This window comes from Heterostelium album (assembly GCF_000004825.1).
Source record: "Heterostelium album PN500 unplaced genomic scaffold PPL_scaffold2, whole genome shotgun sequence".
Taxonomy (NCBI): Eukaryota; Evosea; class Eumycetozoa; order Acytosteliales; family Acytosteliaceae; genus Heterostelium; species Heterostelium album.
The window spans coordinates 1161044-1174246 of NW_008805064.1; the positions used below are offsets into that span (position 1 = coordinate 1161044).

General features: G+C 30.5%; 4 protein-coding genes across 4 annotated transcripts; 2 read left to right on the forward strand and 2 right to left on the reverse strand.

Moving 5' to 3' along the window:
• Positions 1 to 1856: 1856 nt before the first annotated feature.
• Positions 1857 to 3365, forward strand: PPL_01780 (uncharacterized protein; the record flags this gene model as incomplete). Its single annotated transcript, XM_020572782.1, has 3 exons — positions 1857 to 2753; positions 2829 to 2986; positions 3323 to 3365. The coding sequence occupies 3 exons, from the start codon at positions 1857 to 1859 to the stop codon at positions 3363 to 3365; spliced, it is 1098 nt and encodes a 365-aa protein (XP_020436899.1).
• Positions 3366 to 3429: 64 nt separating this feature from the next.
• vps5 (Phox domain-containing protein) lies at positions 3430 to 5339 on the reverse strand (the record flags this gene model as incomplete). Its single annotated transcript, XM_020572783.1, has 4 exons — positions 3430 to 4472; positions 4568 to 4859; positions 4978 to 5169; positions 5271 to 5339. 4 exons carry the CDS (start codon positions 5337 to 5339, stop codon positions 3430 to 3432), a joined length of 1596 nt encoding a protein of 531 aa, XP_020436900.1.
• Positions 5340 to 7846: 2507 nt separating this feature from the next.
• On the forward strand, positions 7847 to 9567 carry PPL_01782 (uncharacterized protein; the record flags this gene model as incomplete). The annotated part of the gene is made up of 5 exons (XM_020572784.1): positions 7847 to 8523; positions 8606 to 8775; positions 8844 to 9133; positions 9218 to 9410; positions 9521 to 9567. The coding sequence occupies 5 exons, from the start codon at positions 7847 to 7849 to the stop codon at positions 9565 to 9567; spliced, it is 1377 nt and encodes a 458-aa protein (XP_020436901.1).
• A 212-nt stretch (positions 9568 to 9779) lies between these two features.
• Positions 9780 to 13014, reverse strand: PPL_01783 (SMP-30/gluconolactonase/LRE family protein; the record flags this gene model as incomplete). The annotated part of the gene is made up of 9 exons (XM_020572785.1): positions 9780 to 9787; positions 9926 to 10019; positions 10118 to 10326; positions 10407 to 11012; positions 11089 to 11295; positions 11586 to 11679; positions 11815 to 12029; positions 12112 to 12711; positions 12780 to 13014. The coding sequence occupies 9 exons, from the start codon at positions 13012 to 13014 to the stop codon at positions 9780 to 9782; spliced, it is 2268 nt and encodes a 755-aa protein (XP_020436902.1).
• Positions 13015 to 13203: the final 189 nt, after the last annotated feature.

Sequence of the window (13203 nt, forward strand, 5' to 3'; positions counted from 1 at the left end):
TTTTTATGCAAATGAATAAAAAAGTTGTGTGTGGTTATTTGTTTGTTGTTTATTGCTTTTTGACAATAGAATAGAAGAGATCTCAAGCAAGATGATGCAGTGATCAAAATTGGTTGAAGTTGATGACTGAATTCCAATGTGATATCGACTTGTCTCTCTCTAAAAAAAATATGTGGAATATTGCAGACACAAAACTATTGTTGCGTTTATTCTAATGTAGAAAATAATATATAAAGAGAAGAGACTTGAAAAAAAAAAAAAGTAAAAATAAAATCCTAAAACTAAAAACAAAACTGTTGGTTGGTGATGATGGTGATTTGATTTGATTGATTACTGCAATTGTTATTGAATGAAACCAGAGAGAGATTTGTTTGTCTTTTTTTAATTGAAAGTAATTTGTTTTTTATTTTTGTTATTTTTTTTTGTTATTTTTTTAGGTTTGGGGGATTTTTTAATGTTTTTGTTTGGTGTGTCACCCTGCCTGTCGTTCTACTGGCAGAATCAGCAGATAATGTCAACATCTCATAGATAAACACACAAAAACAAATGAAAAAGCAAAAAAAACTTTGAAAAAAAGTCAAATTTTAATTCATCTGAGGGTATAATAAGTTCCAGCCCCATCAACCTACAAAAAAAAAATCGAGTGAAAAAAAAAACTTGTTGTTCCGCAACCCCACAAGGTTAGATTTGAGAAATTAAAATTGATAAAATTTGACCACCTACATTGAATTAAATTGGCCCAATAGCAACATTCTGATTTGATTTGTCAATTTATCTGATAAAACAGCAAAAGCTAAAAACAAAAAAAAACCATTAAAATCCAAAAAATAAAATAAAAATTTCATTTTTCGTGCAAAAATTTGAAGGGATATGCCATAGAATGTCATCAATTTCGAAAAAGAAAAAGAAAAAATTTGGTGGTTGAAAAAAAAAAAAAAAAAATGCGAAAATAGTAGTTAACCACTATTCAAGCAACTTGTTGGCTGTGCTGCTGTTGTTATTTGTGTTTTTGTAAAAAGTGTGTGAACAGGAATTTTAATAGTAATTGCCACCAACACCATAAGAAAATGTAATCTCCAAAAGCCGGCTCTATTGTGTTTAATGGGAAGTTCCTCAATTTCACCATAACAAACAATATGAATCATTGTAACATTGTAAAATGCATTAAAGTGTCAACTTACGTAGTACGAGAGAGACAGTGGAATCTCTTAAAATCTAAAATACTTTTCAATTCAATGTTCAATGAGGGATGCACAAAAATTGTTATGAATGGATGTTTGTTTTTTAGATCGATCAAAAAAAACACATAGTTTTCTCATGAAAAACAAACTCTGAAGAATTTTCTTTTACTTTTGTTAAAAGTAAGAATTTGCCTTTTCCAATAACAGACTTGAGGTACTTGTTTTTTGCAACGTAACAAAGAGATATTTTTTAAAAAATCTTTAGTATATCTCAAAAATTTAAAAGATAATACAAAGATTCTATATCATATCGATCTAGATCTTGAGATATTCACACATCTATTTACTTTTTCAATGTATATTATAGATATGTGAAAAAGTAAACAAATAAATAAATAAATAAAAAAACATTAATGACAGAATGAATATCTACCTAAATTGTAAAATTACAATCCATTAGAAATTTGAAATAACAAGACAAGTAGTATTAATATGTGATATGATTGATGTACAATTGTTTTAATTGGTGTATAGAAACCAATTTGATGTTTTTCATAAAAAAAAAAAAAAAGTAGTTAATTTAAGAATTTTGTTTTCTTTTTCATTTATTACTGTGTGTCTAAATCAATCAATTAAATACTAGTTTCTTTATATATATTATATTTATTTATTAATATGCTGAATTTGAATAAGAAGAAATTAAGAGGCAAAAATACATTTGTGTTTGAGAGTGATAAGCTTGAACATTTGATAGAGGGTATCTATGCGAATGCATCCACTGACGATAAGATATTCTCCCAGCTTGCCAACAATCAATTAAAGATATCAGAGTTTCCTGAGAAAGAAGATGTAGTAGATGATGACGACGACGAAGAGGAGTATATAGATGAGAATGGAGATTATGATGACGATGATGATGAAGATGGTGAAGAGAACTACGAGAGTTACAACGAGGAAGAACAAGATGATAATGAATATTATTACGATGCCGATGATGAAGATCAAGATGGAGACAATAACAACAACAAAAGCAAAGATGAGGAGGAAGTGATTAGAGAGTTGGAAGAAGTCAACCAACAGAATGATAAGATCAGAAAGGAGTTGGAGGTGCTCAATAGAAATAAAGAATTGCTGGCTCGCGACGTTCAAAAGGCAAGGAAGGAGGTCGACGAGCAGAAACAACAGTTGGATAGCTGGGCCGATCGTGTCAAGAAGTCTAATCAGGACAAAGAGAGTCTGAGGAGTGATTCGGAGCGGCAGAAGGCAATCAACGCCGAGCAGAACAAACAGCTGGAGCAACTCAAGAAGGAGCTGAACGGCGTACGAAACGAAAAGACAGCGATCGACAATGAGATCACCAACCTGCAGAGACGTCTGCAAGAAGAGAAGAACAAGAAAGTGACCACCGAGATGAAACCGATCGTCGACAAGCTGAAACTGGTCGAAGAGGAAAACAACAAACTCACAGGAGATCCAAACACCCTCAAGAAAATGGATCTCGAACAACTCTCAACTCTTGGCAATACACTGACACATACTCTACACAAAGTGAATGAATTACAATCTCAACAAGTAAGTAATTTATGATTATTGTTGTTGTGGTTTAAACAACATGATTTGTTACTAACTATCGTTATTCAATATAAGATACAATCTAAAACATGTATTATTTGTTATGAAAGAGTTAGAAATGTTTGCTTTTTACCATGTACTCATTGTGTTACTTGTTATATATGTTCTGCCAGTATAAATGAATGTCCAATGTGTAGAGTTGATATTTCAGATCAAATTAAACTTTTGGATCAGTAAATTATCATAATAATAATATTTGTATTTAGCAACAACCAACCAACCAACCAACCAACCAATAATTTAAAGCACAATTGCTATCTATCTAACTAGCTGTAATGTTAGTATCACTATAGTTAGGATTTATACATACATATAGATAACATTATGATGGCAAAAGTTTTTTTTTTTTTTTTTCAAACTCTCCGGTCACCCCTTTAAAGCCAGAGATTCTGGAAATAATAATTAAAATATCTATCTATTCAATCAACTTTAAAAGTAAAGTAGTAAAATAAATTAAATTAGTTCAAAAGTAATATACAAAATTACTTTTTATTAGTTTTATAATATAGTATAATGTGGTTTTTAGTTTATAAAGTTAGTTTTATTGTATAGTTTTATTGTTTATTTTCCCTGAAAAAAGTATAGTATAATGTTATTATTATTGAATTAAATTAAATTATTTTGAGTTACTGTTGTTTGAGTTTGATTGTTGATCAACGGGTGTTGGAGCGGATCCCCATGAGGCCTTGTTGGTTTCGTAGTTTGGATCGGTGTATTGGTGTTGCTCGGTGAGGAATTCCTTCCAGCAGTCGGAAGCCTTGAGGAAGTGTTCCAAATTCAAACGGATAACATAATTGAGGATTCTCTTGACTTCGTAGTTTCGTTTGGCGTCGAAACGTTGCAATTCGATCTTGGTGGTGGCGCTCACACGTTCGTATTCCTGCTTGGCTTCGGCCAGCTTCTTTTGGCCGTCGGCAAGTTCCTTCTCAGAGGAACCGGCCTTGATCGAGCCGGCTTGCTTGAGCTTCTCGTGCTTGTCACGTCGCGACTCGACGGTTCTCTCCCAGTTCTGGAAGCTCAACAGTGAGTCGAGACGATCATTCAACAACTCCTTGACGGCGTTCAACACCTTGATGTAGTCGCTGAGACCCTCCTCAAAGAACGATGCTTCGGCATTCGAGAGATCCTCCATGCCGTTCTTGATGTTGGTCTGCACCTGTGTCATGCGCTGCACGCTGTTGGCAATGTCTTGCGATTGGGCGATCTCACCCGACGAAAAAGTGAGACCGGCGCTGCTGAAATCGGCGAGAGCGAATGCGAGATCACGACGCTTTCTAATGACGTTGCCGACGGTATCAGCCAAACGCTTCAAGTTGGTGTCGAGCTGCACGACGTAGCTCTTCTTGTCGTCGAACCATGGGTCGATCTCCTTGACCGAGTGTACCGATGCAATGTTTGAGATGTTTGCGGCGGCATTACCAAAGAACGATGTAATCTTTCCGAATCCCTTTGACTCTTGTTGTGGTGGCGACAACACAGTGCTGCTCTCCATATCGTTGCCTGGTCTGGCCGATCTTGCAGCTGCCATCTGCTCGTCTGTTCCCTCCAAAAAGATTGTCAACTCATTCGAATGTACCAATGATTCGCTCTCTGCAATTCTATTCAAGAATTTCTCCAACTCTCTTCTTCTAGATTCTACAAATTCCTTATTAAATTTATCTTTTTTTTTTTTATACAAAATGATGACAATTAATATTAATATTGATATTCCATTCCAATAAAACAATTCGATTGTTGTTGTTATTATTACTTACTTAGAACTGCTTTCTCTGGTAATGGTGGTACGATTGTTCCTCTTCTTGTTTCTTTAAGAACGTTTCTCAACCAGAGGAAATCGGAATATCTTCTTGTGACTGTGGTTTCCTTCTTGTAGTCTGGACGATCCACCAAGAATGCCAATGTATATATCTTATAGGTAACGAATGAGTTGATACCATCACCCAACTTCTCTGGATCCTTTACAGTGATATCCATTTGATTCTTGATTTGATTTGGCAATGATGTTCTCTTTTCATCTTTCAATCCATTACCTGATACACTCAATCTCTATAATAATAAAAATAACCACCACACAAATATATATTATACATTATTAATTATCATAGATACACACACAAAAAACACACATATATGTGTTTATCAATTTTAAAATCATTAAACTTACATCAAATTGATTCAATGAATTGTGTGGAGTTGGTTGTGTGGAGACAACTGTGGTGGCAAACTGTGGTTGAATCGATGGGTATGCTGGTGGTGGACTGACTTTTTGTTGAACTACTACTGGTGGTTGTTGTTGTTGTTGTTGTCCACCAAATGGATTCGATGCATCATAACTATTATCCAATGGTTCTGCAGACTATACATATTTATTATAATGTTTGAGAATTAAATTGAATTGAATTAGTTTGATATTACTCTCACACTCTCTTCAATAATAATAATAATAATAAGACTTACAAAAGTAGAAGAATTATCTTCATATGTAACTTGTGTACTGAAAAGTAAATTACTGTTATAGTTTGACATTTCTTCTTAATCTATCTATACTATATTCTATACTATCTATATTATCTTATCTGTATATCAATATTATCTAATCTGTGAAAAGAAAAAAAAAGTTTTTTTCGAGAAAAAAACAGAACAGTGGTTAATTAAATTATTAATTAAAATGGTCCAAATTAATTGTTTTTTGTTTATGCAAGAGATGCTGTTTGGTTTGTTGTTGCTTGGTCAAAACAGTCAGAGAATGAAAATAAGCAAATTAACTTCTTTTAAAAACAAAAAAAATGAATAAATAGTATATTTTGGAAAAAAAACATGAAAAAAAAACAAAAAAGGTCCAACACACAATGCCTTGAGGTACTTAAAAACAACAGAAGTTGCGCTGTTTGTAATGTACTTTTTTGCAATTTATGTTTGTTTTATGCTGAATTTGAATGTGTTTGGTTTTGGTCCAAATTGGAAGAATGAAAGAAATTTGTCAAAATCCTAGAATCCAAAGATATATTAATGATTGGATTGTGTTTGATTGTTTATACAAAATTATAATTGTAAGGTTATGATTATTTATTTTAGTAATGTATACTTTTTTTTTTAAAGGAAAAGAAATTATAAATACTATTTTAATTTCAAAACAATATGTTTAATTGTTTAAATGTTTTTTTTTAATATTTAGTAATAAAATAATGATTTATTATTATTTTATAAATATGAATATTTATAAATTAAAATTATCAAATATGGTTAATGATGGAGCGCATCAACCTGTGATGATATGATGATGGTGATTTTGGCGATGATGGTAGGGTGACAAGTTATTTTTCGATTAGATAATTTGACTTTGATTAGTTTTGATTGTAAGAGTGAGTGTGAGTAAGTGTGTTGTGGTTGTGTTGTGTGTGAGTTTTAATAAGTTATCGTATTTGATTTGGGTGGAATAGATAGTGTGGCAGTTGTGTTTTTGATGGAAACCAATTAATAATTTTAAAACACAACTATTGTATTATATTTTTATAAAAATTGATTATAGAAATCATTTAAGCAAATACATCAGAGCATATATCTATAAATATTAATTACTACAATCTATTATTCACTTTACAACTATTATTATTATTAAAAATAGATGAATCCGTGAATTGAAAACATGATGATGAATCAATCGTATAATCTAATCTTTTCTACTGCTATAGTACAATTCTTTATCCAAATAAAATCCCTCTAATCCTATCCTACCAAACCTAAAACAAACAAACAAAACAAACAAAACAACCAATATAATATAGTTGATATGATATATACTTAAAAAGAAACAAAATGATTGTATTGTAATTGTATTGTATCTGTAAACTGAATTGGTAAACTCTACTACTACAACTATTACTACTAAATCGCAAACTGTATCTTTATTTTTTATTGGTAACAAAAGAAAATAATAAAACAATTGCAAAATGAATGAATTCTTATTATTATTTAGATATTTCTTTTTGCTTTGTTTTGTTTTTTTTTTAAATTCCTTTTCAATTTTTTTTTTATTTTTCAACAACAATCATATGAGTTCGATTTGTTTGACCCACACAACCAATGAACAGGAAAAAAAAAAAATTAAACAGACTTTTCTAAAAGTTTGCAAAACTGATTTTTTTTAAATTTGGATTTATTTGTTGACCTCATAATTCTATTACCCATTTGATGATCATTTTAAACTACAAAAAAAATTAAAAAAAACCAAAAATAATAATAATAATTTAAAATTAAAAAAGATATTTAAAAGTAAAACAGGTTACACCTCTTTACAAATTTTGATGGTCAATAAAAAAAGTTACATAAATTTAAAAAATATTTTTTTTTTTTCAAGTGTTTCATTGTTAAATTTTTTATTATTATTTACTTCTCTTCTTGTTTTGGACTTTAATCATTATATTTGATTTGGCAGATAATAATTTAATCATTGTCATTTCAATTTAAACTTTTTTGGTCCGAATATTTTAAAATGAATCTCGATCATAGATAGAAGAGCACTCAGAAGTCTTAGAAAGTAATATTTTCATTGATAGTTCCATAAACTGATGTGGTACAACATATGTTTTAGGTGCCAAAGTAGGCGAATTGTAAAAGCTAATATTATAAATAATATTTAATACTCATCAAAAGATTTATTATTCCTTGACAATACAGATGTACATAGTCTGATAAATAAATAACTATATTACTTGTGATTTATCAAAGTTGGTTGACCACATTTTGACAAACTTTATCAAAAAAAACAATTTTTTTTTTGTTTTTTTCAAACCTTCTATGCAAAGAACGCAAAACACTGTTAAATGAGTCATAATTATTAATTTAAATTTTAATATAAATATTTTTAAGATCTTAAGTTTGGTTTAGTTTAGTTTATTGTTTTTTAGTTTATTTGTAATAATAACAATATATAATAATAGATATATTGTTTATTTGTTTATATAATATAATTATTTGTTTCTCAAGAAAAACAAACAAACAAACAAAGTAAGTTAATTTGTTTTTAAAATAAGATGGGATCCGGATGGAGTAATGCGAGATGGGAGTATGGATTCTATCCTAGACCTGGCGCAGATGGCGAACAACAACTACAACAGAATCAACAGAATCCACAGCAACAAGAGATTGAAATCATCGATAGTAACAATATCAATGACACTCAGATGTCGACGCTCTCATCGATTCTACCACAGATCTACACTACCAAGACTGTCAGTAGTAAAGTGAATATACTGCGTGACACCATCATCTTTGATCGCATAGACAAACGAATTGGTGGTGGTGGTACTAGAGTAGTAGTATCCACAAACAACAACAGCAACAGTGATACCATTGCAGTCTTACCAACCTCAATAATAGAATCTGATAATTATCCAACCATTGAAGTAGAGGAAGAAGAAGAAGAAAAGGCGGTAATAGATAACAACAATATTAATACAGCGGAGACATCTACATATACAACTACTACTTCAACAACTACCTCTACAACAACAACAACTAATAATAATAATAATAACAATAGTATATTTAATAAATCAGTTGAAGAAGAGGATGGAGAAGAGTTGGAAGGTAATTCACCACCCAAGCCAATTGCAAAACCAGAGGGAATCTATAATATTAAATTCAAATTCGACACTGAAGAGCCTTGTATCATTGAAATATACATTGTTGCAGCTGATACTTTTAATAAGTAAATATCATTCTTTTTGTTAATATAATTTTGACAATTTGCTTATTAATTTACTTATTAATTTAATTATCAATTATAATAGTATTACATCACATACAAAGTTAGGACCATTCTACTATCAAGAGGGATTGAATCAACAGTTTTCATTATCACCATCAGAGTATATAGATCTATCAAAGTATACACATTTAGATATAACAACTTGTAATATAGAGAAAGTTCAATATCCTGTTATAATAACTTTAAAGACAAGTATGTTGTAGTATATATGATTCCTCTAGAGGTTTGCAAACTAACTAATAGACTATTATTAAATATAGATTCTTATGTAGTTGAAGAAAGAAAGCAATCAAGTATATTAGAGACATCTACAACACCTGTACCACCACCATTAACAACAACAACAACAACCACTACAACTACTACAACTACTACACCAACAACAACAACAACAACAGAACCAGTTACAGTTTCATTAGAAAAGTTAAATATTAATAGCAGTAATAGTAATATTAATGATACGGTAATAAGATGTCAATATACATACTTGGCATTGTTAGCATGTAATGATCAAACCTATGCAATTAAACCACTTAAACAAAAGACAATCGTAAGTTAATATCAAAGGAAAGAGAAGAGAGATTGTTTATTAATTGGGTTAATTAACTGAATTAACTTTGTTTTATTCAATCAGTTTGGACAACAAAATTATATTGTACATGATATTTATGGTTTGGAGCATAATTCAGAGGATAATCGTGAGTGTGTCGTCTGTTTGACTGAGCCAAAAGATATACTTGCCATTCCATGTAGACATTTCTGTTTGTGTTCAAAGTGTGCAGAGACTATGAGAACCGTTTCAATTAAGTGTCCAATTTGTAGATCACGTAAGTAACAGTAGCAGCAGCAGCACAATAGATCTATATTGAGTAACATTAGAAAATGGAATTTAACAAACTAATTTTTCAATTTAATCAACATATCAATATATTTATAGCAATCAGATCATTATTAAAGATAAATACAAAAGAGATACAAGCTTAGATTGATTCAACAGGGTAGTCTTTATAATGATAATAATAATAATAATAATAGTTTTACCAGTATCTTGTTTTATCTATACGTAATGTTTCATCTCGTTTTTCTTTTTAATTATTTCAATAATTGTAAATAACAGCAACAACAATAACAATAGTAATAATAGTAATAGCTAAAATATAGTTGTAACCATAGTAAGATGATACATTCTATAACGTTTATTTTTCTATTAAATCAAATTGTAGATAGCTATGAATGTATTAAATAAATCTATATAGTTTTATAAAATAACATAACAATAGTAGGATTGTTAGTTTGTTTGATTGCTTATTACATATATTTATATATTAAAGTTAACACTTACTTCCTAAATATAATTTATTCTCATGAACATAAGTACATGTTATTGTCTTGAAATGGTTTGATGTTGTCTCTAAAGATTCCATTATTTCACCAGTCTATTTACAGTATAAGTAAGTTGTAAAGTATATATAAGTATATTGGTAAGTTAATAGATAGTTAATATATAGTTATTAGTTAAATTTTAGTTAGTTACATGAGAATCGGCAATAATGATAGAAGGTGGTCCCAATGGAACTCCATTATTTGGAATAGTATGAAACAACTTTCTTAGCAATGGATATCTATAAAGGTAATCATAATACGTTCTCTTGGAAAATATTGATATATAAAGCTTGCCATCAGAGTAATCGATACCATCTGGATATCCAGGTAGATTATCAACAATGACATGTGATTTTCCAGCTATATAAAAAAGGATAGATTGATCCATGGTTGATTAATTCATGAAATAACCAAATTCTAAACTTAAATAAAACACTTACTGTTTGGACCTTTTAACCAATATTTTATAACTCTATATCTACATGTCTCTACTAAATAGAGACTTTCACCTTTTTCATCGAGTGCAACTCCATTTGCATAGGAAATGCCTTCGAGTAGAATTTTGGTTTGCTTTGTCGCGGGATCGTATGAGAGAAGCTTTCCAAACTGCGCCGAGGTTGCACAGGTATAGAGAGAAGGTATTTTTGTATTCCAATCACCTGAGTTGTCAAGGAAAGGTGCCAGCTTGGTGCTGTCACTGAAATAGATCAATCCATCTTCGAAGTTCGATGTTACATCGTTGACAAAGTTCAACTTTGTATTGTTTACGGTTGCAGTTAGTAATATCATATCTCCCGAATCTTTGTCGACTCTAAACAATCCTTTGGCAGAATCGGCAATCAACAAATTGTCATCGCGATCGAAATCAATTCCAAGCGGTCTACCACCGGTGTGTACATAATGATAACTGTTCATTGGTTTGCCAATAGAGATTGAATCGATAAAATCGAATGGAGCTTTCATATATCGAATCTCACCTGATCCAGTTGAAAAATATAGATCACCATTACGATTGAAAGATATTGATTCAGGTCCATGTATTTCACCTATGAAAGAAAACATTACTAAACAATCTATCCTCCATATTTATTTTATTGATCAATAAGAAAATTAAAGATTTACCTAGGTCCAAATATTTTATTTTCTTTTCCAATTTCTTTGTTACATTTTCCAGACTTGTAAGTGGGAGGTAGTCAAATCTTTGAAATTCTAGATCGGGCCAGTATTGATTGCCATAGAGTTGATAGGTTGGAAACCAAGCCAGCACACAAACTATTATTGAAAGAGCAAATACTAGAATACTAAAATAAGAGTTATTATTAAACATTTCTAAAATGTTACTAATAAAAATGAAGTTAAATCCTTTTTTTTTTAAAAGGTCAGTCGAATTAAATTTGGCTACCACTCACTCCTTTGTTAAATTTAAAACCCCACACACAAAAGAAACATTCAATTTAATATATTTTTTATTGGTTTGTTATTATTGATTTTGTTCGAACACAGAGATAAAAGAATTAAACAAGTCTGGTTGTTGAAGTTCGGTTAGTAAATTTGTAATATCGCTACTTATCAAAGATAATAATAATTTGTAAAATAAATAAATAAAGATTGATACTTACTACCCATATAAAGTTTATTATCCTTTCTGGTTGTGCTTGTTAGCGTTATCATGTGGTTTGTACGAGTTTCCAATATTTCTAATATTCTACCATTCTATTTTTGAATGAAATGATGATAAATCATGAAAATAAAAATAATGATGTTATAGTTGTGTAGTTATTAGCAATTAATATTAATAATAAAATAAAAATAAAAATAAAAATAAATATAGAAATAAATGATATTTACATTTGCATCCAACACAGCAATTGAAGAGAGCGAGTGACTTGGAACATAATGATATGGAATTGAGAGGTAAAGTCTCTTTAGCAATGGATATGGCTGGAGGTGATCGAATATCGTTCTTTGACAGAATAGAGTAACATATAATCTGTTGTTTGGTGCCATTTCAATGCCATCTGGATATCCAGGTAGATTCTCTGCAAAAACCTCTGATTTACCAGCTACACATGTGTATTAAAAGGTGTTGTGAACATTGTCAGTTATAAAATAATTAAAAAAAAAAAAAGAGTTAAACAAACATACCTTTTGGACCTTTTATCCAATATCTTATAACTCTATATTTGCAAGTCTCTGTTATAAATACACTTTCTCCTTTTTCGTCGAGTGTCACTCCGTTACCACAAGTGAGACCGTCTACAAGTACTTTGGTTTCCAGAGTGACAGGATTGTAAGATAGCAATTTTCCTTTGGTTTGCATGGTGGCACAAACAAAGAAAGATGGTCCTTCAGTGTTCCATTGACCGGTGTTATCAATAAACGGTGCCATTCCAAAGCTGTCACTGAAATAGATGATTCCATCATCACCGGGTTTGACATCGTCGATAAACAAGAGTTTAGTTCCATTAGCTGAACCAGTGAGAATTGTAAGAGTGTTGGTACCTCTCTCAAACTTTAATAAGCCTTTGACAGGATCTGCAATCAATAGATTATCGTCCTTATCGAATTTAATTCCAAGAGGTCTGCCACCTGTATGAATAAACGGTAGACTGTTGTCAATCGATGAATCTGGAGCGTTTGAGAATTGAATAGGAGCTTTCAAGTATCTGATTTCACCAGATTCAGAACTGAAATAAAGATCACCTTTACTGTTGAATGCAACTGTTTCCGGTCCTCTAGATTTACCTTTTTATTTAAGTATTGATGAATACATGTATTTTAGATGTTGAAAGATATATTTATATTGTACTTACCAATATTAATATATTTAAGATGATTATCTAAAAGTACTTTTGTAACATTTTCGAGATTTGGATAGGCTGGTGGTGAAAATGATAGGAATGGAATAACAGGATGTCTCTGAAGATTGAATGTTATGTATGTCGGAAATAGCGATAGTAATCCTATAGCTACTGATAAAGCAAATATAAACATACTGAAATAACCAAATCCATAGTTTACTGTTGGTTTCTGATGTTTTGTTTTCATTTTATAGTATTTTATCTATCTGTATTCAGTGTTTGAAAAAAAAAAAATGAAATTATTTTCCCAATCACACTTGTACTGTTTATATACTGATTGATAAAATTTAATCTTTATTATAAACAACACCATTTTAAGCGATCCCACCACAAACTATGAATTCAATTCACCCCGATGTTATGAAAAACCACGTGA